Here is a 24,623-nt window from a genome sequence, read left to right as displayed (position 1 = left end):
GGTCTTCGTCCCAAACCGACCGCAATGACGGCCCGCAGCTGGCGCGGTTGTAACGCAGAGGAGATGAATCGGCGGTTACAGACGCTTGACTGGAGCCCTATCTACCACAGCGCCGATCCAGCTGCGCAGTGGGAGTACTTCTTAAACGTGACACGACCAATTCTGGATGAGGCGGCACCTCTAAAGCGGACCAGAGTGCGGAACCCCACAGCCCCGCCCCTGTCTGAGGCCACCAAACAGCTGATGGTAGAGCGGAGGGCGGCACTGAGAGGCGGCGACCGCGACCTCTACCGGCAGCTGAACCGGCGCGTGCGAGCTGCGATACGCGGGGACTCCCGTGACGCTGTGCAGCGGCACATTCGCGAGCGTGGGCCGGCGTCCCTGTGGAGAAGTGTGCGGCCGGTAGTGGCGGCCAAACAGGCCGGTAAACCACCCATTACTGCTGATCAAGTAGATGTGGACGCGCTTAATAAGTACTTCGCCGAAATCGGACTGAAAACGTCACAGGCTGTCGATATGTCAGGCCCTGAGCTCCCTGTTCGCCTACCCAGAGTGTCAACAGGCTCGTTCGTGGTTGCACCCATTACCCCCGAGTATCTGTACTCTGTCGTGAGCAGGATGAACGATTCTCCGGCATGCGGCGCCGACGGTCTGTGTATTCGTTTTGTTAAAAAGTGCCTGATCTCACTGTACCATGTGTTGACACATATTGTTAACTCCAGCATCACATCACATGCCGTTCCAGAGTCTTGGAAACTCACTATCGTGCACCCTATTCCAAAGGCTTCCAAAGCTGATGACTTCAGCCGCTATAGACCGATATCCATTCTTCCGACTATAGGGAAGATCACAGAGCGAGTCGTGTTCGAACAGTTGAACGCCTATTTTTGTTCTCACCATTTGTTTTCCGCGAATCAGCATGGCTTTAGAAGCAACCATTCAACGGACACCGCGCTGCTCACCCTCACCGATCATGTTTTTCGTTCTATGGACCGGCGTGAAGTCACTCTATTGTGTCTGCTGGACTGTTCTCGCTGTTTTGACTCCATCCCGCACCACTCGCTTTTACGCAAGCTGGAGCTATACGGCGTCGACACGCGCTGGTTTCAAAGCTACCTGGCTGATCATTACCAGCGCGTGCAGGTGCAATCAACAGGGACATCTATTGACCGCACGCTCTCCAGTCCTCTCATGAACCCGATTGGCACCTATCAAGGATCCGCCCTCGGGCCATTGCTCTACAACATCTACTCCAACGATCTGCCACTGCACGTAGACGGCGGCCCAACGGAGATGATCGCCTACGCCGACGACGTCCAGCTGTTTGTCACGGGACAGCCGAGTGAGCTGGCCCAGCTTGTCGGGTCGCTCGAAGAGGCCCTGTCTGTAGTACACAACTGGTACAGCAAAAATGGTCTAAAAATCAACGCAGCGAAGACCCAGTTCATCGTGCTCGGCTCACGAGAAATGACCCGTCACATTCCATCAGTCAGCATCAAATTCGCCGGCTCAACCATCACCTGCTCAGACGCCGTCAAAAACCTCGGTGTGTGGTTTGAAAGGGACATGACATTTGTCACGCACACAAACGACGTCATACGGCGGTGTACCGGCACTTTGTGTGGACTGAGCCACAGCAGACACAGTCTGCCACAGTCGGTGATGGCCACCATGGTACAAGGCCTGGTGTTCTCCGTCATCCGGTACTGCCTATCTGTTTATGGGGCAAGCAATGCGACTCAACGCGGTCGACTTCAGAAGGTGATTCGGTTCGCCGCGCGTGTCGTCTCTGGACGAAAAAAATTCGATCGCGTGAGTGACGTCATCAATGAACGTGGCTGGCTTCATGCTGATAGCATGTACATGTATCACCGACTTGTGTCGATTCACAAAATGTTAGCCACGTCTGAGCCTACGGCGCTGTCGGCTAACCTGTCCATTAGACGGAGTGTACACGGGAGAGACACCCGTAGCAGTGACATGCTGGTGACTCCCACGATCAGGTCGGAGTTTGGGAGGCGCCGCTTTCTCTACTCGGCGGTATCTGACTATAACGAGCTGCCACAGACATTGCGAGAGTCAACTCCGGCTGTCTTTAAGCCCACGCTCAGGAAGTTCTTGTTAGAACACCAGCGTGAGCCCCAGCATGTCAACCATGGAATGTGATGCTACATTCTGCGATGATGTAGTGTTGTTCCTGTTAGCATGTGTCAAGTATGTGCGTTATGTAGTCTCGTTTCCCCAGTCCATTGCTATATGATGACACGAGCATGTAATAGCCTCTTGTTTTGACGGAATTGCTCACGATGTAAAATAAATGGTCGGCCACGAGACTTGGGGAGCGGGGTGGATAGACGTGGGACTGGGGTGGGTGCGGATTTATATTACGGTAGTCTCGGTTCAGTCCCTGTGAACACCACGGAGTGGCCATGACTGCTCTTTATTTCAGTGACGGTGGCGTCACACACTGACCGCTCCCTCCCTCCCCTCGGACAGGAAAGTACGCGATGCGCGACCTGGTGCAGAAGCTGCCGTCTGGCAGCGCGCAGCAGGACCAGGCCACCTCGGACGACACAGTGGCCGCCGTGCTCGCCACGCTCAACGAGGTCATCAAAAAGAGCGCCGAGTTCACCAGGTGAGCGGGCGGACCGGGCAGTACACAGAGCACATAGAGTAGTACAGAGTACCTAGATAGTACAGCGCCGAGTTTACCAGGTGAGTGGGCGGACCGGGCAGTACACAGAGCACATAGAGTAGTACAGAGTACCTAGATAGTACAGCGCCGAGTTCACCAGGTGAGTGGGCGGACCGGGCAGTACACAGAGCACATAGAGTAGTACAGAGTACCTAGATAGTACAGCGCCGAGTTTACCAGGTGAGTGGGCGGACCGGGCAGTACACAGAGCACATAGAGTAGTACAGAGTACCTAGATAGTACAGCGCCGAGTTCACCAGGCGAGCGGCCGGACCGGGCAGTACACAGAGCACATAGAGTAGTACAGAGTACCCAGATAGTACAGCGCCGAGTTTACCAGGTGAGCGGGCCGGGCAGTGCACACAGAGTAGACTGCAGCGCCGAGTTCACCAGGTGAGCGGGTGAGCCGGGCAGTACACAGAGCACATAGAGTAGTACAGAGTACCAGCTAGATAGTACAGCGCCGAGTTCACCAGGTGAGCGGGCCGGGCAGTGCACACAGAGTAGACTGCAGCGCCGAGTTCACCAGGTGAGTGGGTCGGACATGACACACATCACACAGACTACAGAGTACAGACCACAGCGCCGAGTTCACCAGGTGAGCGGACCGGACAGTGCACACAGAGTACAGACTGCCGCCAGGTGAGCGTGGTCGGCAGCGGCTGACTCGGGGCAGTGCACTGGGGCCACTCAGCCCGTAGGATCTGATCACAGGGTCTCTTTCTTTCGACAGCCGAGGAAGCTAATGCTTGTCTGGGAGCTGATTAAGGCCGTTGTATCCAATGAAACCAATCGTATATAGGTGTCGTGTGTGTGTGTACACTCCGGCACACCGCGTCTGATGAAATCGGGGCGACTGATCAAACCAACGCTGTCTGCATATATGTGACGACGTGCTTGTGGCGCGGGATGGGATGGTGCAATCTACTGGAGAAGCAAAGTGTTGAATGGACGTCAAATGTGACGTACGTCAATGGATCACTTGTCGCGACGCTTCTCGGGATTCCACGACCTATTGAAATGTCGCAAATGGATTTAATGGTCTATTTGAGAGAACGTTCAGCATCGAACAGATGCTTGCATCAGCGCATTCTGCTCGAAAGTGCTTCAGGATCAATTTGGTCGATGGAGCGGCAGTAAATATTCGCTGGGCGTCCCGGGTTTAACCTGTGAAAGCGGCTGGGTATCCGCGTTGTTGGGCCCGGTCTGTTCGGTCTATCACTGGCTGTCTGTCTGTTCGGCAGGCCGGGCTAGGGCCAGCCGGGGCCCCGGGTCTGTCACTGTATTGGTCTGTCCGGCCGGCCGGGTTAGGGCCAGCCGGGGCCCCGGGTCTGTCACTGTATCGGTCTATCCGGCTGACCGGGCTAGAGCCAGTCTCCGCCCGGTCTGTCCGGTCTATCACTGTCTGTCGGTCTGTTCGGCCGGCCGGCCGCGTTAGGGCCAGCCGCGGCCCGTGTCGGCGCTCGGTTATGACAGGCCACTCAGGCCGCCCGTCCCGCGCTCCTGGGACACTGATGAGTCGGCCTGCCCGGCGTGCCGCCGGAGGCGCTCAGGGCCGACTGATGGCATGCTTAGTTAATGACTTGATGGCGTCATAACCCCAAACGACTGCCGCCGCCGGGCCGGCCGTACCGCCGTGTGTGTGTCTGTCTGTCGCGTTACGGGGAGACCAGGTGCCCTGTCTGTTCTATAAGGGCCGAGAGCTTAGTATACCACACGAAATACGCCATACAGAAAGTTTGTTGCTATCAAACAGTGTGTCAGCATCTGAACAGATTTTGGCCCTACCCTGAACAAATCATCCCAACGATTACCCATACCTGAGTCCATCGTGGAAGAAGTGGGGTATCGTTAATGTTTTGTATTCCCTCGGTTTGTACTTAAATGCCCCTGCTGGTCTGAAGACATTGCGGGCTCCAGCTGCGTCGTGCTGTTGTCCATGAGGTCCGGTATAATTTAGTAATGGGCCCGCGATAGTCTAATTTCCCCTGTGACTCTCTCAATGATACCGCAGCCGCCGCGGCCGTCACTGGCGAGACTCAGACGCGCACTTGGCTACAGTCGGGGCTGTCTGTGTGGGCCTGCCCGTCCGGCCGGCTGGCCAGCCACTGGGCGGTCTCAGATGGAAACAGGCCGTGGTGATTTTGTCCTTCACTGCCGCGCAGAGCTCGCGTGCCGTCTTCGCCGCTCATTTTCTGGCAGACTCAGTCGCCGTTTCACGCGATGCTTACTGAAAGGATGTTAACCCAGGGACTTCCGTTAACTAATTCTACTAGTTGACTGTTCAGCTTGTAACTTGTTTTTGAAAACTTTGGGCACTACTTTTGGCCAGGTCTCTGTTTAAGCTGTATGACTCTCCTACCCTGCCGGCTGACCTGTCCCGTCCGCGCCCCGGCAGGTCTCTGTTAGAGCTGGACGGCTCCTCTGACCTGACCTGACCCGACCTGACCTGCCCTGCCCCGGCAGGTCTCTGTTAGAGCTGGACGGCTCCTCTGACCTGACCCGCCCTGACCTGCCCCGGCAGGTCTCTGTTCGAGCTGGACGGCGTGAAGCGGCTGCACGTCATCACCGGCCACCGGCACCGATACAGCTCGCGCGTCATCAAGTTCGCCTCGCAGCTGCTCTACTCGATGTGGCTGCACCAGGAGCTGCGCGACGTCTACCGAAAGGCCGGCTACAAGGAGAACGACTTCGTCACCAAATCCGTGGCCGCCCGGTGAGAGAGCGCGCGCCCCCCGGCAGAGTGGCGGAGGGGAGAGAGAACTGGGGAGACTGGCGGGAGTGGGGGGGGGGGGGCAGCACAGCTGCTGGGGTGCTGGTGATTGCGAGAGAGCGAGTGAGGCAGCTTGTTTGGTGCTTTGTCAGAATATTTCTCTTACATAGCTTGCCTGCTGTCGAGGCTAGGAAGGCCGGTGTTGCCGTCACGCGGTATTGTATTTTGGTAGCCCCGGGGACGGTGGGTGCGGTCTGACACTGCTCTGAGCCGCGCTGTGGGAGTTGGCCCGGCCCGGACGGTGTAGTCGCCTGGCTGGCCAGTGGCCACTGCCTGTGACCGTCCGGCCCGCGTTCTCAGGCCAATGTGTCTGGTCAGCCGGCCGACGGCCGAGGTCAGATGAGCGCGGCTCGCAGCCATCTGCTGCTCGGCCTGCTTCCCGTTATTAAACTCGCAACGAGTCGCTAACCGGAGCGCTACTACGGGCTAATGAATCGTGTGGTGTCTAATGGATCCGCGTGCCCGGGAGCCGTATTAGTAGGGGATGCTGGGAGCGTGCAGTATTGGGGTGGGTCTCTGAGTGTGTGTCACAGTCACCGGGCTCGATTGGTTCGCGACTCGCGGAGACACGGACACGGCCAGATTGGGAAACAAGTTGAGACGCTTTGTCACTTTTCTGAAAACTTAGGCCAGCCAGCGTTTCTCGGGAAGTTGATGCGGTCCGATCTGGATATGAGGTTTATGAAACACTCTTTGTCTCGTTCTTAGTCATTGAGGCCCGCTTTGTCGCTGTTCGACATTCGTTGTCTCGCTAAAGCCTGAAATATGTACACTCTTTCCGCAGTCAGGAAATGGCATGCGATTGATGCGGGAATAATCATAATGTATTTGAGTTATCATGTATTTGCATGCGATTTCCTGAATGCGGAAAGAGTCTGTTTCAGCCTTAAAGCGCAGTCGGGTATTGCTTGTCGCTTTTCCTATTGCATCGCACCGCCACTAGCACTCATACCCCCTCCCACGCACACACTGCACTGCCTGCCTTTGCCCCTCCCCCCCCCCACTTACACCCCACACACCCTCACCTCTCACCCCTCACCACCGCCGCTGACCGCTCACCGTGCCGGCAGGAACACGAACCCCAACTCTCCGAGCAATACCAACAGCACGCTGAACCGGCCCATGGCCAGCCAGGGCGGCACAAAGTACGAGGACCGCACCATGCCGCGCGGCGCCTCGGCCGCCGGCGGCAACGGCACCTACGGCCGGCCGCGGCCGCCGCCGCCCGACGGCGAGCACATCGCGCTCGGCGAGCTACCCGGCTACGAGCCGCGGCCGCCGCCGCCCGGCGGCGTGCGCATGTACCCGCCGCCGGTACGTAACAGACGGGGCTGCGCTCCGGGGGTGTAGCGGGCCTGGGCCGGAGGGTTGTCGAGGGTGTAGATGGTCTGGGTGGGAATTACATCAGCTAGTCTGGACGGAAGGGCGTGGAGCGAGGGTGGGATGTGGGTCTGTAATGTATCTGTGTAGGCCTGTGCTGGGGTGGTCCGCTTGACTGTGATATGCACGGGTAAATGTTCCGTGCTGTTATCTTCAGGTGGCTGGTATTTGGTGCGCGACTGACCCTTCCACACTGCGTCCCACCTGTAACTGGCACCCCGCCGCCGCCGTTCAGGTGCTGAGGGTGTCCGCGGCCGGCCCGCCGCCCCGCTCTCGCGGCGGTGTCCGCTGCTGACTGCGGGCCCGCTGACCAGACGCCGGCCGGCGAGTGGGCCCCGTGTCGGTCTGTGGGTCTGTGTGGGGCGGTGTGGGTCTGTGTGTCTGTGTGGGTCTGTGGGGCGGTGTGGGGTCTGTGGGGCCTCGGGGACCCGGTAGCAGCTGCTCGGGTGTGTGTTTGGGGTTCGGTTACACGGTGTCAGCTATGTGACAGGGACGCGGCTCTTTATCGCCGACGGGTGTGACGCCGGCTGCTATGCCACGGACTGGGCGTTTGCGTGCGGTGTCTGCTTCAGTACGTGGCGCGCCGCGCCGAACGCCGCTCCCCGCTGGGGAGCTGCGGATCTCCTCTCAGTTTGTTATATCTCCCATTGGGCTGCATAAACAAGGTTCGATGCGCTGAAGTCGGCCGTAAATCCTCTGCAGCGTCTGACTGGGCGCCCGTCGGCCGGCCGCGGCGCCCTAGTTGCCTATGCAGATATTCATTGCCTGTTCGGGGCGCGTGAGACTCTTGGGTGGCGGCGTTTTGGCTGCGCTATTTTCGGACGCTGGAGACTGGCCGGTACCGCACTCATTGTGCCACGACATGGGTCTGGAACGGGGCTCCTGGCCTTGCTACAGGGCTGTGGCCTTGTCGGAATGGTCATTATTGTCTGTTCACTTTTGGCACCTTCTTCTGCCCTCTCTCTCGGCCACACGACTTGTCAACCGTTGCCGATGGCTGGTTATGCTGCCCGTTTCTGTTGGTACCACTGGTTTGTTTGACTGATTAACACGGTCGTGAATGCTGCGCCGGGCCGCTCACTAACGTCTGCTCGCCAGCGGGTCAATACGGGGACCGATACAGCGCGGCGGACGGCCGCTCTCCGTGTGTGGGAGACTCTGCGTGGCCGGCCCGCTGTACTAACACCGCTCTCGCACTGTACTAACACGCCCCCCCCCCGCTCCCCACGCTGCACTGACGCAGCACCGTGATGCTCAATAAGCCGGACTCGGTAGGTGGCCCCGTGGCCCCACACTCAGCACCCGCCGACCTCTTTATGTTCTGATGGTTCTCTGTGCCTGTTTTGTAGCTGTTTTCGTCGCTTCTAATAAGTGAATTTCCCTTCTTTGGCTTCTGAATGGATGACCGTCATCATTTCGACTCTGCATTCTCGTGCTTTTGTTTTATTTGTTTCGGATAACACGTTTCACGGGTTTTGATTGCATTTTTCTTTGGTGGGTGCGCTTTTCGTGTATGTTGTGGTTGGAAAGACAAAGGTGGCTGTTGCCTGTTTACATGATTTCCGTCTCTCTGGGTGGGATTCGTTCTGTGATTTAGTTCGTGTCTGTGACTGGGTTCGGGTGGCGGTGCAGGCATGATTGGTATAGTTAGATTGGGTGGCCGTTAGTGGATCCGTCAAGGCCATGTAACAAACCCAGCCCTTTCCTTCGACGCGGGCGACTTCTGGTCCTCTTGAGAACTCTTGAATAGCAGAGCTGTGATCACTGAACAACCTTGGGTGATGCATTTTCAACTTGAGATGTGCACTGTATGATTTTGGAGCCGTATGCGAAAATTATTGACCTTTAGATGAGTACGCTTTTAAATTAGAAAAGTTATTGCTCTGGTTATGCAACTGTTTTCTCGACATGCCAATGATATATTCCGTAAAAATGAGATAACGGTTGCGCGCTTGAGTAGGCACTGAACGGCCTCGTGGTGGCGCCTGCTCCCGTCCGGCGCGTGGGTTCGGGGCGGTACGGTCCGGCGCGTCCCGTCCGTCGTCTGGCGCCTGTCCCCTCAGCTGGGAATATCCCCTCAGCTCTGCCCTGGCCGCACCAACTGGGCCGTACCAGCCGGTGGATGGACTGGCTCAGTTTGTTGTAATAGTTGAAGGTATTAGTAACGTTGACAGCTGAGAAGCATGCTTCAAATCACCGCGAGCAGTGTACGTGCATTGTGTGCCGTGTTGACAGTGGTGTCCGTTCCGCTCTCAGCGGCGGCACGAGGTGTTTCCGTGTGTTGCCCGACTGTGTGCTGCGCCGCCCCTAACGTGTCCTGTCCGGCCGCCGGCAGGGGGGCCGCCAGCCCGGAGAGCCCGTCTACGCCCAGGTGAACCGCGACAAGAAGGCCCGCCAGCAGGCCGGGCCGGCCGCCGACTACGAGCACCAGCCCGGTCCGGGCGAGGTGTGGGGCTACCGGGACGAGCCGGCCGGCGGCGGCGGCGGCGGCGGCGGCGCGCCCGCCGGCGACTCGTGGGTGTAGCGGCCGCAGGGACCGGGACCGGGACCGGGGGACCGTGTCAGTGACGGTGACGGACGGACAGACCGCTCTGCCGGCCGCCGCCGGCGGACGGCAGCCGGGCGCGCACAGTGACCGTGCCGCGGCACCGGCCCAGCCCGCGCCGCTAGAGACATCTAGCGCCAGCGCGGCGCACTATGGCACGCCGCAGTGCGGAGCTCCAGCCAAATGCGACAAATGTACTTACAACTTACAAGTGACTTTAAGCATTTGCAATTATTTGCGACGTTTGGTTTGTAAGGCATTTTTTTCATGTGAGATGCACATCTATTTATTGGTCTTTTGGACGAGGGTCGAGCTGCATTCCTTGGTCTGCACCGTTTGATTCAGAGTCCCTATTGGTGTATGGTTTGGCGCCGTGTGTGATCAGTGCGAACACGGCCATGGATCATGGAATCTCTCTATTGAGTCTGCTCTGTGGAGGATGCTGGCCGGCCTGCAGCGTTGTAATCTCATGATTCATCAGTACCTGCACCGCAGCTTACTATTTTTGTCATTCCATATACATCTATACATATATATGATGTTGCTCCGTAGAGACTGTTCTATCATCCTCTTTACCAGGCGAAGGCCGCTCACATTTGTACTCGGGTTGGCGCCTAGGCGCAGCTAATGTAAATGTTTGCCGCTGTTCGATTGGTGTAGACGTTGTAGCTAGGTCAGATCTGAAATGAACTCTTCGGTTTCTGGAATCTGTATGCATGTGATCGTGAAGTTTTTATCCTCTTTTGCTACTGGTAGGCATGTAAATATTTAAACAGACCGTTCTTGACGAATGTATTTGGGATTTTGTAATAAACAAAATGTGCTTCGGATGAAAATTATCGTTAAGTGCTTTAGTTGAGACCAACGAATTTAGAATAGCGAGGATAACGAAGAGGCTGACAGCTATCATGCCCTTCGTTACTACTTGCTTCATTACAAAGAAAGGCTTAGCGCTATAGAACGGTGTTCGAAGATGCGTAGCATTAATATTTTGCCTCTTTAACAGGCATATTTTGGCCAGATTCGCCGCCAAAATATTGAGATGAAGCAAAATTATGTGGTTATCTAATATTATCGTGTCATGATCGACCCAAACTAAGCGCGCTACTTATGTTGCCATCCTAACTGAATAGTTGAGAGTCCCGTAGAGGTCTGATGCGTATTATGAATGCGTGCAACAACAGTGAACCGTTTGTTGAAGCGATGTACGATTGCCTAAAGTTCGAGTTTTGGTGGCTGACGCTGCTCAGCTCTGGTAAGATCTCTGCCAGCTCTGCCAAAGATTTCTGCAACTACATCACGTGCGGCGGAGAAAATTCTAAACGAACCGACCGCAGCCGAAAGTGCCGCCGGACATTTTTTTGGTCACTGGTTTGCGCATCTACATGCATTCTCAAAATTAACTTCGGGATCTATTCTTGTATAAACTTAGGCTCGGCTTGATGGCATAAGGGTAGAATCTTGGCACTCAAAATTCCCTGTTCCGAAGATGACTGTGTTGGACTGCAGCGCTGCCATTGTCGAGCAGCAAATCACCGCCCGAGTTAACAATACCGACCGGCGGTTCGACAAGGCAACACTCATCGGCAACTGGTATGAAGAACGAAGCAAATACAAACGTGAATGCTTCAAGCACGACTCGACCTACAGACAGCATTACCGTATGCCCGAGTACGATTCGTTCCTAGGAAAACGGGACAAGCCATCGTATGACGTGAAGCAGAGTCAGAGCAGCGTGTGCGGCAGTATCCTGGAGATCAGCCCGCTGCGGGTGAACCCGTTTGTGACCACCTATGACCTGGCCTACGACCGGCACGTGGCGCACGGAACCATGGAGCGCACCAAGCCGGCCTTTCGCGCTCTGCTGGCGCCGTGGAACAGGGAGCACAGGGCCAACGTCTGCGCCCAGCAGTTCGCCACCGAACGCGGCATCTTGCCACCGAAACAAAAACTCTGGAACTACGACAGGAGCTTTGTGAACCCGTGTGCTGCTTACCCGTCGCGAACTCTGTACGCGTGCGAGTACTGTCCGGTCTCGGCGGCCGACTACCGGCGGACGCTGGAGGTCACCAAGATGTGCGCCAACCGGGCGTACACGGGCCGGCCGGTGCGCATGGTGCCGCGGCGGCTGGACGGCTACGCCGGCCGCGGCGTGCACCAGGTGCGCGTGGTGCCCGACGTGCTGGCCAGCCTGCCGGCCGGCTGCTCGGTGCGCGCGCCCACCTCCACCGGCTGCCTGGACCAGTCGTGCGTCCGACGCATCGACCACGACGGCCTGCGCTGCGAGCTCTCCCGCTACCCGGGCGGCACGCCGTAGCCCCGCAACTGCCGCCCGACGGCGGCCCGGTCTGAAGGCCGACCAGTCCCCCAGCGCAGCTGCTGAGAACGTCCCAGGTCCGTGAAAAATACACATGATCCGTCCCCACTAGCCTGACCCATTTTCACTCGCATGAAGGCACCTAGAACTACGAATGGAGTAAGCCCATTTCTGTGGGATTTATGCAGTAAAAGAATGACAGCGACGGTACTCATTGAGAATGATACACGCCGCACATGCTGCCCAGTGCCCGGTAGCTGATAGCCCAGGGCCCCACTCGCCCCGAAACTGCGTTACATGAGCCCGCGTCCGGCAAACTGACCTTCCTGCGACTTATCATTTGTGCCCTACTAACGTACATACAGATTGGTGTGCATCGACGCCCCGAGCAGTGTGCACCGAACGGTCACACGGTCCCTACCGTCGGGTTTCTAGGGCCAGTCTCGACTGTCCGGGACGCAGCCCTGAATATGTATCGGTACTAGACACAAGACACTACTTAGGTGATAGTAACTGAAACCGGTCGAGCATTGGAGACGTATTTTCAGCGACAGCGCGGTCTCTGGCCGCTCTCTGCACCTGCCTCTTCCCAGCGCTCGGCACTCGGCCTACACACGGCGCCAAGGCTCGAGTGATGACTCGCTGCGGAAGATACTGGCAGTGTAACCCTGCGTCTAGGTCAGCACCGGGATGTCGATCCCTCTCTCCCGACCGCCCTCGGCTGGTAGTGGCCGGTCCCTTCCAGGGGCGCTACTTGTCAGGCCCCAAAGTTTTGCCCTCTGTGCAATTCGGGAAGCTGCACTCCTTCAGACAGGCAGACAGACAGACAGGCAGACAGACAGGCAGACAGACAGACCGGTCTCCAGCAGCTGTGTGTTTATTCCGCACGATATTAGCTGGTAAACGGTTACACCTTGTTAGCAGAGACGGGATACCTAGGCCGGGGCGGCGCCGGCGGCCGCTCGCGCTCGGAGCCGTGGCCGCCGGCCGGCCGGCGCGGCCGCCCCGCTTCTACGCCAGGCGCGCCGTACAGCACGCGCCGTATATATATAATAAAACCGTCCGCGCCCGCTGCCACTACCTCTATATGTACAATACGATTTGTACTACATGGTAACAGACTGGGACAGAATGAGACGAACTAAACGCTGGCGTCGCGTCCACTAGGCTGGCAGGTGGCATCAGAGGGTGGAATATGGGGAGCGGCCGGCAGAGGGGCCGGCCGCCGAACCCGGCTAGGAACATAACGATTGTACGAACAGTAAACCGATACCGGCGGGCGCCGGCGGCGCGGCGCGGCGCCCGGACCGGCGGCTTACCCGGGGACCAGCGGGCGGCGGCGCGGCGGCCGCCACTCAGGAGCGGACAGTATTGAGCAACTGAGGCTGCGCGCCCCGGCGGCCGCGCGCGCGCTGAGGTACTCACGGCCGGCCGAGCGGCCCAGCATACCCGTCAGTCAGTCGGTCGGTCGGTCGGACACGGCCCCTCCCTCGCACACGGAGGCGGCGGCAGCGGCGCAGCGGCAGCAGCGCGTCAAATAAACGCCAGAAAACACCAACACGACTATCGCCGCCGGTCGACACCCAGCGGAGCGGACGCGCGCGGCACGGCGCCGCCCGCCCCCACACCCAGATCGCACTCAGGCGCGCGCGCGTGCGCTCCCGACCACTGCACCACACCGCTCTCACTCGCTCCCTGACTGACTCACTGACTCACTCGCTGACTCTCTCTCTCAGTGACTGCTGTGGACCGCGGACCGCGCAGCGCCCGCCCGGTGCGGCGCGGCTGTCCGTCGGCGCCGGCCCGGGCGGCGGGCCGACAGGTACGGCGCGGCACCGTCCTCGGCGACACGCGGCGGCGCGGCGCGGCCGCTACGGACAGGTACAGCGCGCAGGTACGGCGATCTGTGGCACACGCGGCGCCGGCCGCCCGTCTCCCTCTGCGCCGGCTCCACGCGGCTCGGCGCTCGCCGTCCGCCTTCTGTGGGACCGAGGGGAGGGACGGTCACACACAGCCGCCCGGCTCCGTCCGGGGGCGTTCAGTAGGCATATGTACCCACAGGCGGCCACTGACGGCCCGAGCTGCTGACACCACCGGCCGGGGCAGGAGGCGACCCTGGCCGTGGCGCCAGCGCCGCTCGGACACAGAATTGTAACACACAGCCCGCAGTCAGTGGACTGAGCACAGAGGCAGAGGACGAAGCCCCGATTCCCACCCGGATGGCGGCCGTGGCGGCGCTCACCTAGAGCGGCCCGGATGCGGAGGGGGCGGCGGCGGGCGGCAGCAGCGGCTCCGACAGCTGGTGCGGCGGCCCGGCCGGCGGCGGCGGCAGCAGCGGCTCGGCCAGGCTGCCGGCGCCGGCCGCCACGGTCGGCACCGAGGGCGAGCGGAGCGCCGGCGCGCCGGCCGCCTGCTGATGGCGCAGCGCGCCCATCCGCTCCAGCACGCAGCTGGCCGAGACGCGCGCCTCGGCGTCATTGTCCCAGCAGTCCTCGGCTGTCTCACAGAGCACCTCCAGACCCTGGCGGCGGGGGAGGGGGAGTTACAGACACACACAGAGCACCTCCAGACCCTGGCGGCGGCGGGGGGGGGGAGTTACAGACACACACTCACAGAGCACCTCCAGACCCTGGCGGCGGGGGGGGGCGGAGTTACAGACACACACTCACAGAGCACCTCCAGACCCTGGCGGCGGGGGGAGAGTTACAGATACACACTCACAGAGCACCTCCAGACCCTGGCGGGGGGGGGGGAGTTACAGACACACACTCACAGAGCACCTCCAGACCCTGGCGGCGGCGGGGGGGGGGAGAGTTACAGACACACACACACACACTCACAGAGCACCTCCAGACCTTGGCGGGGCGGGGGGGGGGGGGAGTTACAGACACACACTCACAGAGCACCTCCAGACCATTACGGCGGGGGGAGTTACAGACACACACACACAGAGCACCAGATCCTAGCGGCGGGGGGGGGGGTTACAGACACACACTACACACTACACACTCACAGAGCACCTCCAGACCATTACGGCGGGGGGGGGGGAGGGGGGAGTTACAGACACACACACACAGAGCACCTCCAGACCCTGGCGGGGGGAGTTACAGACACACACACACACAGAGCACCTCCAGACCATTACGGCGGGGGGAGGGGGGAGTTACAGACACACACACACAGAGCACCTCCAGACCATTACGGCGGGGGGGGAGGGAGTTACAGACACACACACACAGAGCAACTCCAGACCCTGGAGGGGGGGGAGTTACAGACACACACTCACAGAGCACCTCCAGACCCTGGCGGCCGGGGAGGGGGGGGGGAGTTACAGTGGAAACAGACACACTCACAGAGCACGTCCAGAGCACCTCACAACACCTGCCTAAACTCAAACCCCATGTCCTCTAGTGTGCGGTGAAACTGGGACACTTCGTTTGTCGCTGCCGTGGCCCTGACGCCAGACGTGACCACCGGCAGCAGCTGGGCCCAGGGTCAGCGGTGTTACTAAGGGGACCCCGGTGTACCGACGGGTCAGCGGTGTTGCTCCGGGGACTGCGGGCCGCGGCTCTCTCTTTGGGTCAGTGTGTCGGACCCCGGGTCTCGGTGGGTCAGTGTGTCGGACCCCGAGTCTCTTTGGGTCAGTGTGTCGGACCCCGAGTCTCTTTGGGTCAGTGTGTCGGGACCGGCCGCCGTCCAGCGCCGCGTTTCCGCCCGGTGGCCGGGCTGGTGGGGGCGCCACAATAGGGCGGCCCGGTTCAGCCGACACCCGACCCGAGGCCGGCCCGGCTCAGTTTACAAACAGCGCCGCTGCAACACCGGCATTGTGTTCACTGTCCACTCGAGTCAGTGACAGAGCGTGGGGACTCATATTACGGACGCAGTAACCAGCAGAGCTGAGCCCCATACAATAGCTTAGGTACGACTAAAACTTATACTTCAGTAACTAAAACTCAAGCTAACAATAAAACGAACTAAAACAAAGCTAAGCTCTATAGTCTATAAAATCACTTAGCATGTCTGATGCCTGGTTATGTCCTACCATCTGATATCACCACCGTGCTCGCTCACCTGGCACCAGTCTGGACGCCAGTCATGGGCTGCAGGCACACTAGTCACCTGGTGTAGGCGCCCCGCGACAGTGTGGCTGACTACGCGCCCCCTGGTGTGGGCGCCGGTGTGGCTGCAGGTGCCAGTGGGACTATAATAGGCCCGCGCTCCCTCACCTGGTGTAGGCGCCAGTGGGGCTGCAGGTCCGTCTCACCTGGTGCAGGCGCCAGTGGGGCTGCAGGCGCGGCCGGACGCGCCGGCTGGCCACCTGGTGCTGCATGTCGTCCAGACTGGGGTGCGGGCCGACCTCCTCCTCGAACGGCAGCCGGTAGTCGGCCACGGGCCCGGGCGCGGCCGAGCAGCGCGACGCCAGCTCCCACAGCACCAGGCCCAGCGCGTACATGTCGATACGCAGGAAGGCGTCCCGGTGGAAGCAGATGGAGCCCTCCAGCACCTCAGGCGCCATGTAGCGGCGCGTGCCCACCTGCGGGGCGGCGGACAGGGCGGGTCAGCCGGCGGCGGCGGCGTGTGTGTGTGCTGCGCCCCCCTGACACGGCGAGCGCGTCCCGTCCCACAGATCCCCGCCCGGCCCGGCTCCGGTACGAGCCGCCGCTGACAGACATTCGACGACTCTGGTGACACAGTGACACAGTGACAGAGAGACAGACAGACGAACAGACAGACAGATGGACTTACAGATCAGACACACACAGCCAGTAAAAAGAAAGATGGCAGGGAATATAATTCTACGAAAACTATACTAAATAAATAAACACATTAGCTGACGACATGATCAGCTGTCTGCTCTGATGCGGCGCTCGATATAGACAGTTAAAACTGACAATAAATAGAAAACTAATGAAATTCCAGGTCACCATTCGCTCGTCACGACCGCAGCGCGCCCAACACAGCTAATCTTCTTCCCGCCCCTTCAACAGACGGGCCGCAGTACCCCTCCCCGGACCGACCTGTGGGTGGAGGACACTCCCCTCCCCTTACCGACCTGTGGGTACTGGGTAGAGGACACTCCCTTCACCTCCCCTCCCCGACTGCGGGTGGAGAACACTCACTCCCCTCCACTCCCCAGATTGACCTGTGGGAGGACACCTCATCCCCTACCAGAACCGATCTGTGAGTAGACACTCCCCTCCCAGACCGACCTGCGGGTGGACACTCCCCTCCCGGACCGACCTGCGGGTGGGGGACAATCCCTCCCGGACCGACCTGCGGGTGGACACTCCCCTCCCTTCCCCTCCCCGGACCGACCCGCGGGTGGACGACACTCGCCTCCCTTCCCCTCCCCTGACCGACCTGTGGGAGAACACTCCTCCCGGACCGACCTGCGGGTGGACGACACTCCCCTCCCGGACCGACCTGTGGATGGACACTCCCCTCCCGGACCGACCTGCGGGTGGACGTCGCCGATGGGCCGGTGCGGGTAGAAGATGAGCGCCAGCCCGAAGTCGGCCACGCACGGCGTCAGGTCGGCGCGCAGCAGCACGTTTTTGCTCTTGAAGTCGCGGTGCGCCACGGCCGGCTTGGCGGCGCCAGCGGCGCGCGACAGCGGCGCCTCCTCGTGCAGGTGGGCCAGGCCGCGCGCCACGCCCTCGGCAATGCGCAGCGCCTCCGGCCAGCTGACCAGGTGGCCCTTGAGGTAGTCGCAGAGGGAGCCGTGCTCGCAGTACTCGGACAGGATCCAGTACTCCACCTGGGCCAGGTCCGTGTGCTTCTCCACGTCGATAAATCTGCCAGAACACACGCACACACACGTCAGCGTACTGTAGTGACTGTGTGCGGGTAACCGTACACGTGGATGCCCTCCTTGGTAGAATTGTGGAAAGCTGCTCTTGACAACGTCTGAAGGTACGAGTGAAAAGTGTTCTTATTTGAATGTCATTTCCCACCCAGATTGACAAACCTTGGGACACTGTCAGGCAACCACAAGACCAGGCACCCACGGCACCCACGGGACCAGATTATCCTGGTCCCCCGGCACCCATCGGACCAGCTGGTTGTTCTGGTTGCCGGTCAGCGGTAGTGACTCACCGGACCAGGTTCTCGTGGTTCATCTGCGGCAGCTGGAGCACCTCGCGCTCGGCCTGCCAGCTGCGCCGCTCGTGGCCGGGGAATATTTTCACGGCCACCGGCTCGGCGCGCAGCCGGCCGCGCCAGATGGCCACGAAGCGGCCGCGGGTGACGATCTCTAGCAGCTGGACGGGCCGCGCCACCGGCAGTGGCGACGGCGGACACGCCAGACCAGAGTCCAGCGAGGGTATCTGCGGCAGACGGTGAGCCGGTCAGCGAGACGCTCCCGAGACCGGGGGTGCGGCAACAGACGGCAGCGACACAGCACTGGTGGAAGCCCTAAACACCCTGAGAGTTCAATGAACACTTTCTACACTACACATGTACCACTACACAACAGAAGCAGCAGGTGTCCCCCGGTATCCATGCTGCCCTCCCTGCCTGCCCGCCCGCCTTACCTCGTTAAAGTAGCTCGGCTTGCGGCGCCGGTACACGAAGAAGCCGACCAGCACGCAGACGGTGACTAGCACGATGGGCGCCAGCGTCACCAGCGCTATCAGCGTCTTCTCAGAGGGGCGGCTCGTGCCTGTGCGAGGACAGGGTGGGAATCAGAGGGACAGATCGTGCCTGCACAGGGACGGATATTTAGCTCAGACTGGGCCTGCGAGTCACGACACGAGACACGCAGTCATCAGATACAGTCGCATATTTCAACAAAACCCAATATCGAGCAGCATTTCTGTATGTTGACGATAATAACTCAAGTTTATTGATAAAAACAAAGCTTTTGATACATGTTACAATAATGATACATGACAATACAAAGTTAATATAAAAAATCGTAGTACTTACGATTTTTTGTATTAGCTTTTGATACATATATGTAGGATGTTGACCGCTGTTAAAAAGATACAGAATATGACGAAAAAATCAATTACTTCAAAATACTGTATGTATCGAAAGCTTTGTCTTAAACAATAAAGTTGAGTTATTATCGTCATTTCATATGTAATGAATCCGTTACAAGTTTCAGTATGTGCATCCATTTCAGCGATAGCGCAGCGAGGCACACTCGGAGGAGGCCGTGACCAGCCCACCCCGCGGCCGGCGCTCGGCCCGCTCGGCCCGCCCGCGGACCACTCACGCTCTGTGACGGGCGTGGGCGTGGTGGTGACGGGACGCACGTTCCAGCTGAACTCGCGGTTGCAGTTGTCGCCCTCGCAGCAGCAGAAGTAGGCGCCCCGGTTGGCCGGCTTGACGGCCACGCACTCGGACTGGTTGTAGCACTCGGTCATGTCAATGATGCACCCCTGGCAGCGGGCACACCGGTCAGCCCCACCGGTCGGCCGCACACTCGGCAATGTCAATGATGCACCCCTGGTGGTTACAGGTCATTATTTAGTGCATTCCAATGCATCATCCAAAAGTAAGTAATCTGGTTAACAATCTGAGAGCCGACACTTAGAAACTTGCAAATTACAAATCACAACGAAAATATAACGTATAAAGCATACAGCCCACCCAGAGATTGATCAGAACCCACCATACGAACCTCAATAAGCAAGTCAAGTTGATTATTTTCCACTGAATATTTACGGCTATAATTGGAAGGTGCTGGTCGCTAATTTCTTTCTGCGTGTATTCAATGAAACAATAGCTACTTCTCCTCACACCTCAGAACGTGTCAGACCAGAGACTCTCCCGTGCTCCGGAGAAGAGTGTCGGTCCGGACCACAGAACCTCCCGCTCCGGGCAAGAGAGCCCACCGCACCGGGCCAGAGCCCCTCCCGTGCTCCGGGCCAGAGACCCTCCCGTGCTCCGGGTCAGAGAGCCCCTCCCGTGCTCCGGAGGAGGGTGCCGGTCCGGACCAGAGACCCTCCCGCTCCGGGCCAGAGACCCTCCCGTGCCCCGGACCAGAGCCCCTCCCGTGCCCCGGACCAGAGAGCCCACCGCTCCGGACCAGAGAGCCCCTCCCGTGCTCCGGGCCAGAGACCCTCCCGCTCCGGACCAGAGAACACCTCCCGCTCCGGGGGAGGGTGCAGGTCCGGACCAGAGACCCTCCCGTGCTCCGGACCAGAGACCCTCCCGTGCTCCGGACCAGAGACCCTCCCGTGCTCCGGACCAGAGACCCTCCCGCTCCGGGCCAGAGACCCTCCCGGTCTACGGACCAGAGACCCTCCCGGTCTACGGACCAGAGACCCTCCCGTGCTTCCCGTGCTCCGGGCCAGAGAGCCCCTCCCGCCCCGGGCCGGTCGGCCGGCCGTCGCTCACCTTCAGCACCACCTCAATGGCGTCGGCGCTGCTGTTGCGCCACAGCACGAAGCACATGTTGCGCCGGCCCGGCTGCTGCGGGTCGCGGCAGTCGTCCTTTCGGTGGCACGAGTCGGCGCCGTCCGGACACACGGTCTCGTTGTAGAAGTGGCACCAGCGCGTACTCGGCACGTGCACCACCTCCTGGCCGTGGCCCAGCGCTGCGGCGGCACCGGGGCGTCACTGTCAGACTAGGGCGCGGCGACCCGCGGCACACCAGGGCACTCAGGCTATCGCAGCCGCGGGGGATGGGCAACCAACTCCACTGTCTCCATTTGCTAATTCTTGTACAGCTGTAGCTGCTAACTTATAAAAGTACAAATAAAGGTGGATAAATGGTCCAGGCATCTAACAGTCTTGTCAGTTACATCTGTCTGTCTTGTCATCTAACAGTTATGCAAATGACATTTTTCAATGCTGAACAAAGTACAACCATTACAACAAATGGCCACAACTGAATAGAAAAACATGAATGAAGTTTTCTTGGTAATTGAGAGACAGAGAGGTATCATTCAAAGAGGTATCATTCAAATAGTTCAAAGAGGGCAGAGATCCCAAGCCTTGTTGAGGTTGGCATGCCTCAGTTTTGAATTGGCTTTAAAAAAAAAAAACAGATGATATCAATTAATTTCAAATCAGCACCAACAAGCATGTGATCTCTTATTATTGAAGCTGAAAGATTATTGTAATTTAGATAAAATGTTAACTTTACCTCAAGGTACCAAAAGAACAGTGACAAAAAATACCTTGCATGAAAATATTTGAATCAAGAATACAACACAAAATTAACTGTTATATTAATTATAGCCAAAAATATTCATAAATTAATGTAACTTTTGTAGTTGCATAACATTTTAATTTGAACTCTCTTGCCACACTAACTTAATCAACATAATTCAGACCTCTCTGTCTCCTGTTGCTGTGTAAGTGGAATCATGGGCATGACCACCTGATAACTATGGATGGGCCAGGCCTCCATTGCCATTTGGTAGAATTAATGCCTTTTGCATGGCTAGTTGGATGGGTGAGTCAGCCAGCATTTCAATACTCTATGTCTTCTATGTCTGAATGATACCTTAGGTTAAGATTTGTCATTTAGACCTTGCTCAAAGACCTTTCATAAAAAATGAAGCTGTATGCTCAATTATTGTGAATGTAACAAAAAATGATACTAAAACAGAGGTCAAGTGGCTCTTGTCCACCTAGACAGTGAACTGAATGACTCATTGTACTGTTTCTCGTAATGGCTGATACCATGTCTTACTGTCTCATCTTAGGAAACTAGTATATGCTACATGTCAATTACTGTTGTGAGGCGCACATTTCCAGACAGTTTATTTATGATTGTGCTCATAGGACATTCCAGCACTACTGTTTGGCGCGCCTTATGTTTCTGGGGTTCCGTAGTCCACTCCCTGCCTCAACTTCCTAAATTGCCATTCCCTCACAGTCGGACATTGGAACCCAACCAGGTAAGTAAACCAGGTAAGTACTTGCACATGCTTACTGGATGAAACTGAAAGCAGCATCTAACTTGTGCTTGTATGACCAGAGCCATTGCAGTTCATCCCCCTTTGGCAGTGATTTGTTTTGATGTGAGCATCTGATATAGCCCAACTGGGCAGTGGGCCAGTGTCCATCTTGGTCTGTCACTACTTTTGATAATGTTGCAGGCATAGGTACTTCTAGCTTAGCTATAATGGCAGATAGTTCAATGATTTGCAACTCATTGACATATTATCAACTACTGCCTTATTAACTATACTCCTTGCAGACCATCACATATCCTCCTCAGTCCTCACACAATGCACTGTATATAAGGTGTCACAAATAATGCTATGATTCATATGGTTCATATGATACATAAAAAAGGTACTTGCATCCTATGCAACTTATGAAGCAAGGGACAAAACTAATGTGTCATACTAAATGTTCAGATAAATTTCAATGAAAAATTAAGGAATTCACAGTATTAATATTCAATTAACAATGAAAATAAACACATTTACCTACAATGCTATAGTTCGTTTTTCTTAAGTTTGCCCCTCACTGTAAACGTCTCTTTGAACACAGCACGAGAATTGCTAACTGAATTACTGAGAAAACTGGTTGGCGCACACTGATTTGACCAGATTTCACAGACGATCAATTTCATCAAATTTATTTACTATTTCACAGACTCGTAGCTCATATTTACCAATACCTACAGCCCCACAGGGATAGACGACTTCTCAGGAATTATGTCTGAACTAATAAATAAATTGCACGGCGCTTAACATAACGCTAAATCGTCGGTGTTCAAAACTTATTTTTGAAAATATTATTCATATCTACAATACAATGTGCGCTAACCAGTTTTCTCAGTAATTCAGCTAGCAATTCTCGTGCTGTGTTCAAAGAGACGTTTACAGTGAGGGGCAAACTTAAGAAAAACGAACTATACCAGCTATCACATGCATGAAGACTTCCATCATCTAATCAAAATGTATGATGACATGTACATAATGCAGCAAAGCATAATGAGCATTTAACTTACCTAGATTTAAATACATGAGAAGCATTACTAATGAGTAATGCTGGTGAATCAGATTCATCTTCGTCCAAGGGAAATCCATTCTTGTTACCACGATCAGTGGCTCACAGGAGCACCAATAAAGTCTTCGTAAAACACCTAAATACTTAACACTCTGCACTAAAACAACATCTAAGATATTTTACACACTCGTCCTCAGATCAGGAAGGGCACAGGCCGTTTAGTCCGATTCATGGGTCTGTCCCATCCAGAATCGCAAACGCCTACCACGCATAACACCACCTCATCGACCGATATATACAGGTCCCGAGGCTAAGGTCTCACACAAACGATCCATAATATCTTCTTGAACTTTCGCAACGTTCAGACAGCACCAATCTGCAAAACGTGGTGCAGTTTTTACGCGTCACAAAAAAGGACATCACGATGCACCCACGACATCCACAAAAAGTGCAACATGGCGGACCAACGATGTTGATATGAGAGCGACAACTTACCACATTTTAGAAGTGTAGCTATCGTCATAGGTAATGATTTCTGAAGATGTATTTGGGTTGGATAAATGTTAAACTTAACATAAAAAATATTTTTCTCAAACTTCATGGAAATAAAAGTAAAAACAGCGGACAAATCAACCTGCAGTATACCTCTTTCAATAAGTAAGCTCATATTAGAGCTGCAGCTTTTTGAGAACCTTGAAAACCGGGCTTAGAAGAGTCAGACATTTCGTTTTTCTCACAGACAATGACAATATTACATTGTTTTTGTATTGTCATTGTCTGTGAGAAAAAAACGGGCTTATTTTCTCGGTCAACACCTGCTTACGATAGAAGTTCGTGATTCCATGGTAATATTTTAACGTTAGGGTATCAATTGCATGCTAATTTATGCATTTTTCTTTACTTTTCCGTATTTCCAAAGTAAATACAAGCTCCCGCCGGCATCATAATCCGAACCGATATCATTCCGGGTTGCTGGGTGTGTCCAAGTCGATAAATTAAACCTTATTTTGCAAGGGCCTACTTCATTTTGCACCCCAAACATTTAGCATGATAACAAAGCGCTGATTGCTGAGTGTCGGAACCTTGTCTTCTACCCAGTACCTAAGCCGTATTTACTGTTCCACGTGCACTTAATTTGAGGTCAGACAACTATGAACACATGACCCGAGCACAGGCGGCGGAACGATTTGAGACAAGGGGGGGCACCATGGCTCAAGGAGCCAAACCTAGGGTACACCCAAATCCTGTTTTCTCATCGGATTTAGGCCACTTATTTTTCGTCACAGCCCTGACACGATGATTTATTTTATTTATTTTTTACTAAACGAAAATGGCAGTTCACCCCCGTATGCAGGGGTGTACCTAATTTTATATCTCTTTGTGGGGGCATATGCACCCACAATCCTGAATTATGCCCCCACAATGATGAAAAAGCACCCACAAGTCTTTTACAAGGCTGCAAGCGTCCTTTCGAGAGCACGGTGCCCTTTGCATGCTCTAACGGCGTCCTCCTGACCGTCTCGCGTTCATGGATAGCGTTTTTAATCACTCGGCGCCCTTCTGGGAGAATGGCGCACTTTTGACAGCACCGCGCCATTCTCATGGTCTAACGGCGCCCTCCTGACCGTCTCGCGTCCTTAGGTCTTTGTTCACCGTGCATCCCTCGACTATTCGGCGCCCTTAGCTGGCCTCTCAGCGCCCCTGAACCACATATAGCGTTTTCAATCACTCGGCACCCTTTTACGAGAATGGCGCCCTTTTCATGATCTCAAGGCGCCCTCGTAACCATCTGGCGCCCCCACGTCCCCACCAACGTAGCACTACTGACTGTGCGGCACCCTTCTGGCCTCTTAGCGCCCCTGGACCACATAGCGTTTTCAATCACTCGGCGCCCTCCTAAGAGAATGGCGCCCTTTTCATCGTCTCACGGCGCCCTCGTAAATCGTAACCGTCTGGCGCCTCCACATTTGGTGCCCCTCCTACTGGATGGCGC

General features: G+C 56.5%; 2 protein-coding genes across 9 annotated transcripts in view; one reads left to right on the top strand and one right to left on the bottom strand.

Annotated features, from left to right (window-relative positions):
* The window catches only part of LOC122387653 (catenin delta-2-like), a 95,826-nt gene extending 85,597 nt beyond the window's left edge, over positions 1–10,229 (top strand). For 7 of the 8 annotated variants that reach the window (XM_043378044.1, XM_043378053.1, XM_043378026.1 and 4 more), the window contains 4 exons: positions 2,497–2,635; positions 5,220–5,411; positions 6,539–6,782; positions 9,184–10,229. In XM_043378044.1, the coding sequence (XP_043233979.1) occupies positions 2,497–2,635; positions 5,220–5,411; positions 6,539–6,782; positions 9,184–9,372 (764 nt within the window). In that variant the 3' untranslated portion in view covers positions 9,373–10,229. Of the gene's footprint in view, positions 1–2,496; positions 2,636–5,219; positions 5,412–6,538; positions 6,783–8,091; positions 8,120–9,183 lie in introns of all 8 variants that reach the window. The other variant, XM_043378061.1, reaches the window with a different exon arrangement.
* A 2,342-nt stretch (positions 10,230–12,571) lies between these two features.
* LOC122387643 (activin receptor type-2B-like) lies at positions 12,572–23,091 on the bottom strand. The gene is made up of 9 exons (XM_043378014.1): positions 22,632–23,091; positions 20,057–20,256; positions 18,930–19,095; positions 18,244–18,371; positions 17,807–18,036; positions 17,166–17,505; positions 15,975–16,244; positions 13,953–14,231; positions 12,572–13,690 (listed from the first exon to the last, which is right to left on the bottom strand). Exons 1-8 carry the CDS (start codon positions 22,708–22,710, stop codon positions 13,953–13,955), a joined length of 1,692 nt encoding a protein of 563 aa, XP_043233949.1. The 5' UTR covers positions 22,711–23,091; the 3' UTR covers positions 12,572–13,690.
* Between the last annotated feature and the right edge of the window lie 1,532 nt (positions 23,092–24,623).

Source organism: Amphibalanus amphitrite, unplaced genomic scaffold, assembly GCF_019059575.1.
Source record: "Amphibalanus amphitrite isolate SeventyFive unplaced genomic scaffold, NRLGWU_Aamphi_draft 000017F_arrow, whole genome shotgun sequence".
Classification (NCBI taxonomy): Eukaryota; Metazoa; Arthropoda; class Thecostraca; order Balanomorpha; family Balanidae; genus Amphibalanus; species Amphibalanus amphitrite.
This window is presented reverse-complemented; position numbering and strand designations above follow the sequence as displayed.

Bases quoted from the DNA above. Each gene is read 5' to 3' on its own strand.
- LOC122387643 (XM_043378014.1), bottom strand. From the start codon at position 22,710: ATGGATTTCCCTTGGACGAAGATGAATCTGATTCACCAGCATTACTCA. The intron at 18,372-18,929 runs GTGAGTGGTCCG...GTCCTCGCACAG, and splicing joins GCCCACGCCCGTCACAGAGC to GCACGAGCCGCCCCTCTGAG. The intron at 14,232-15,974 runs GTGAGACGGACC...CCCCGCCGCCAG, and splicing joins CCCACTGGCGCCTGCACCAG to GGTCTGGAGGTGCTCTGTGA.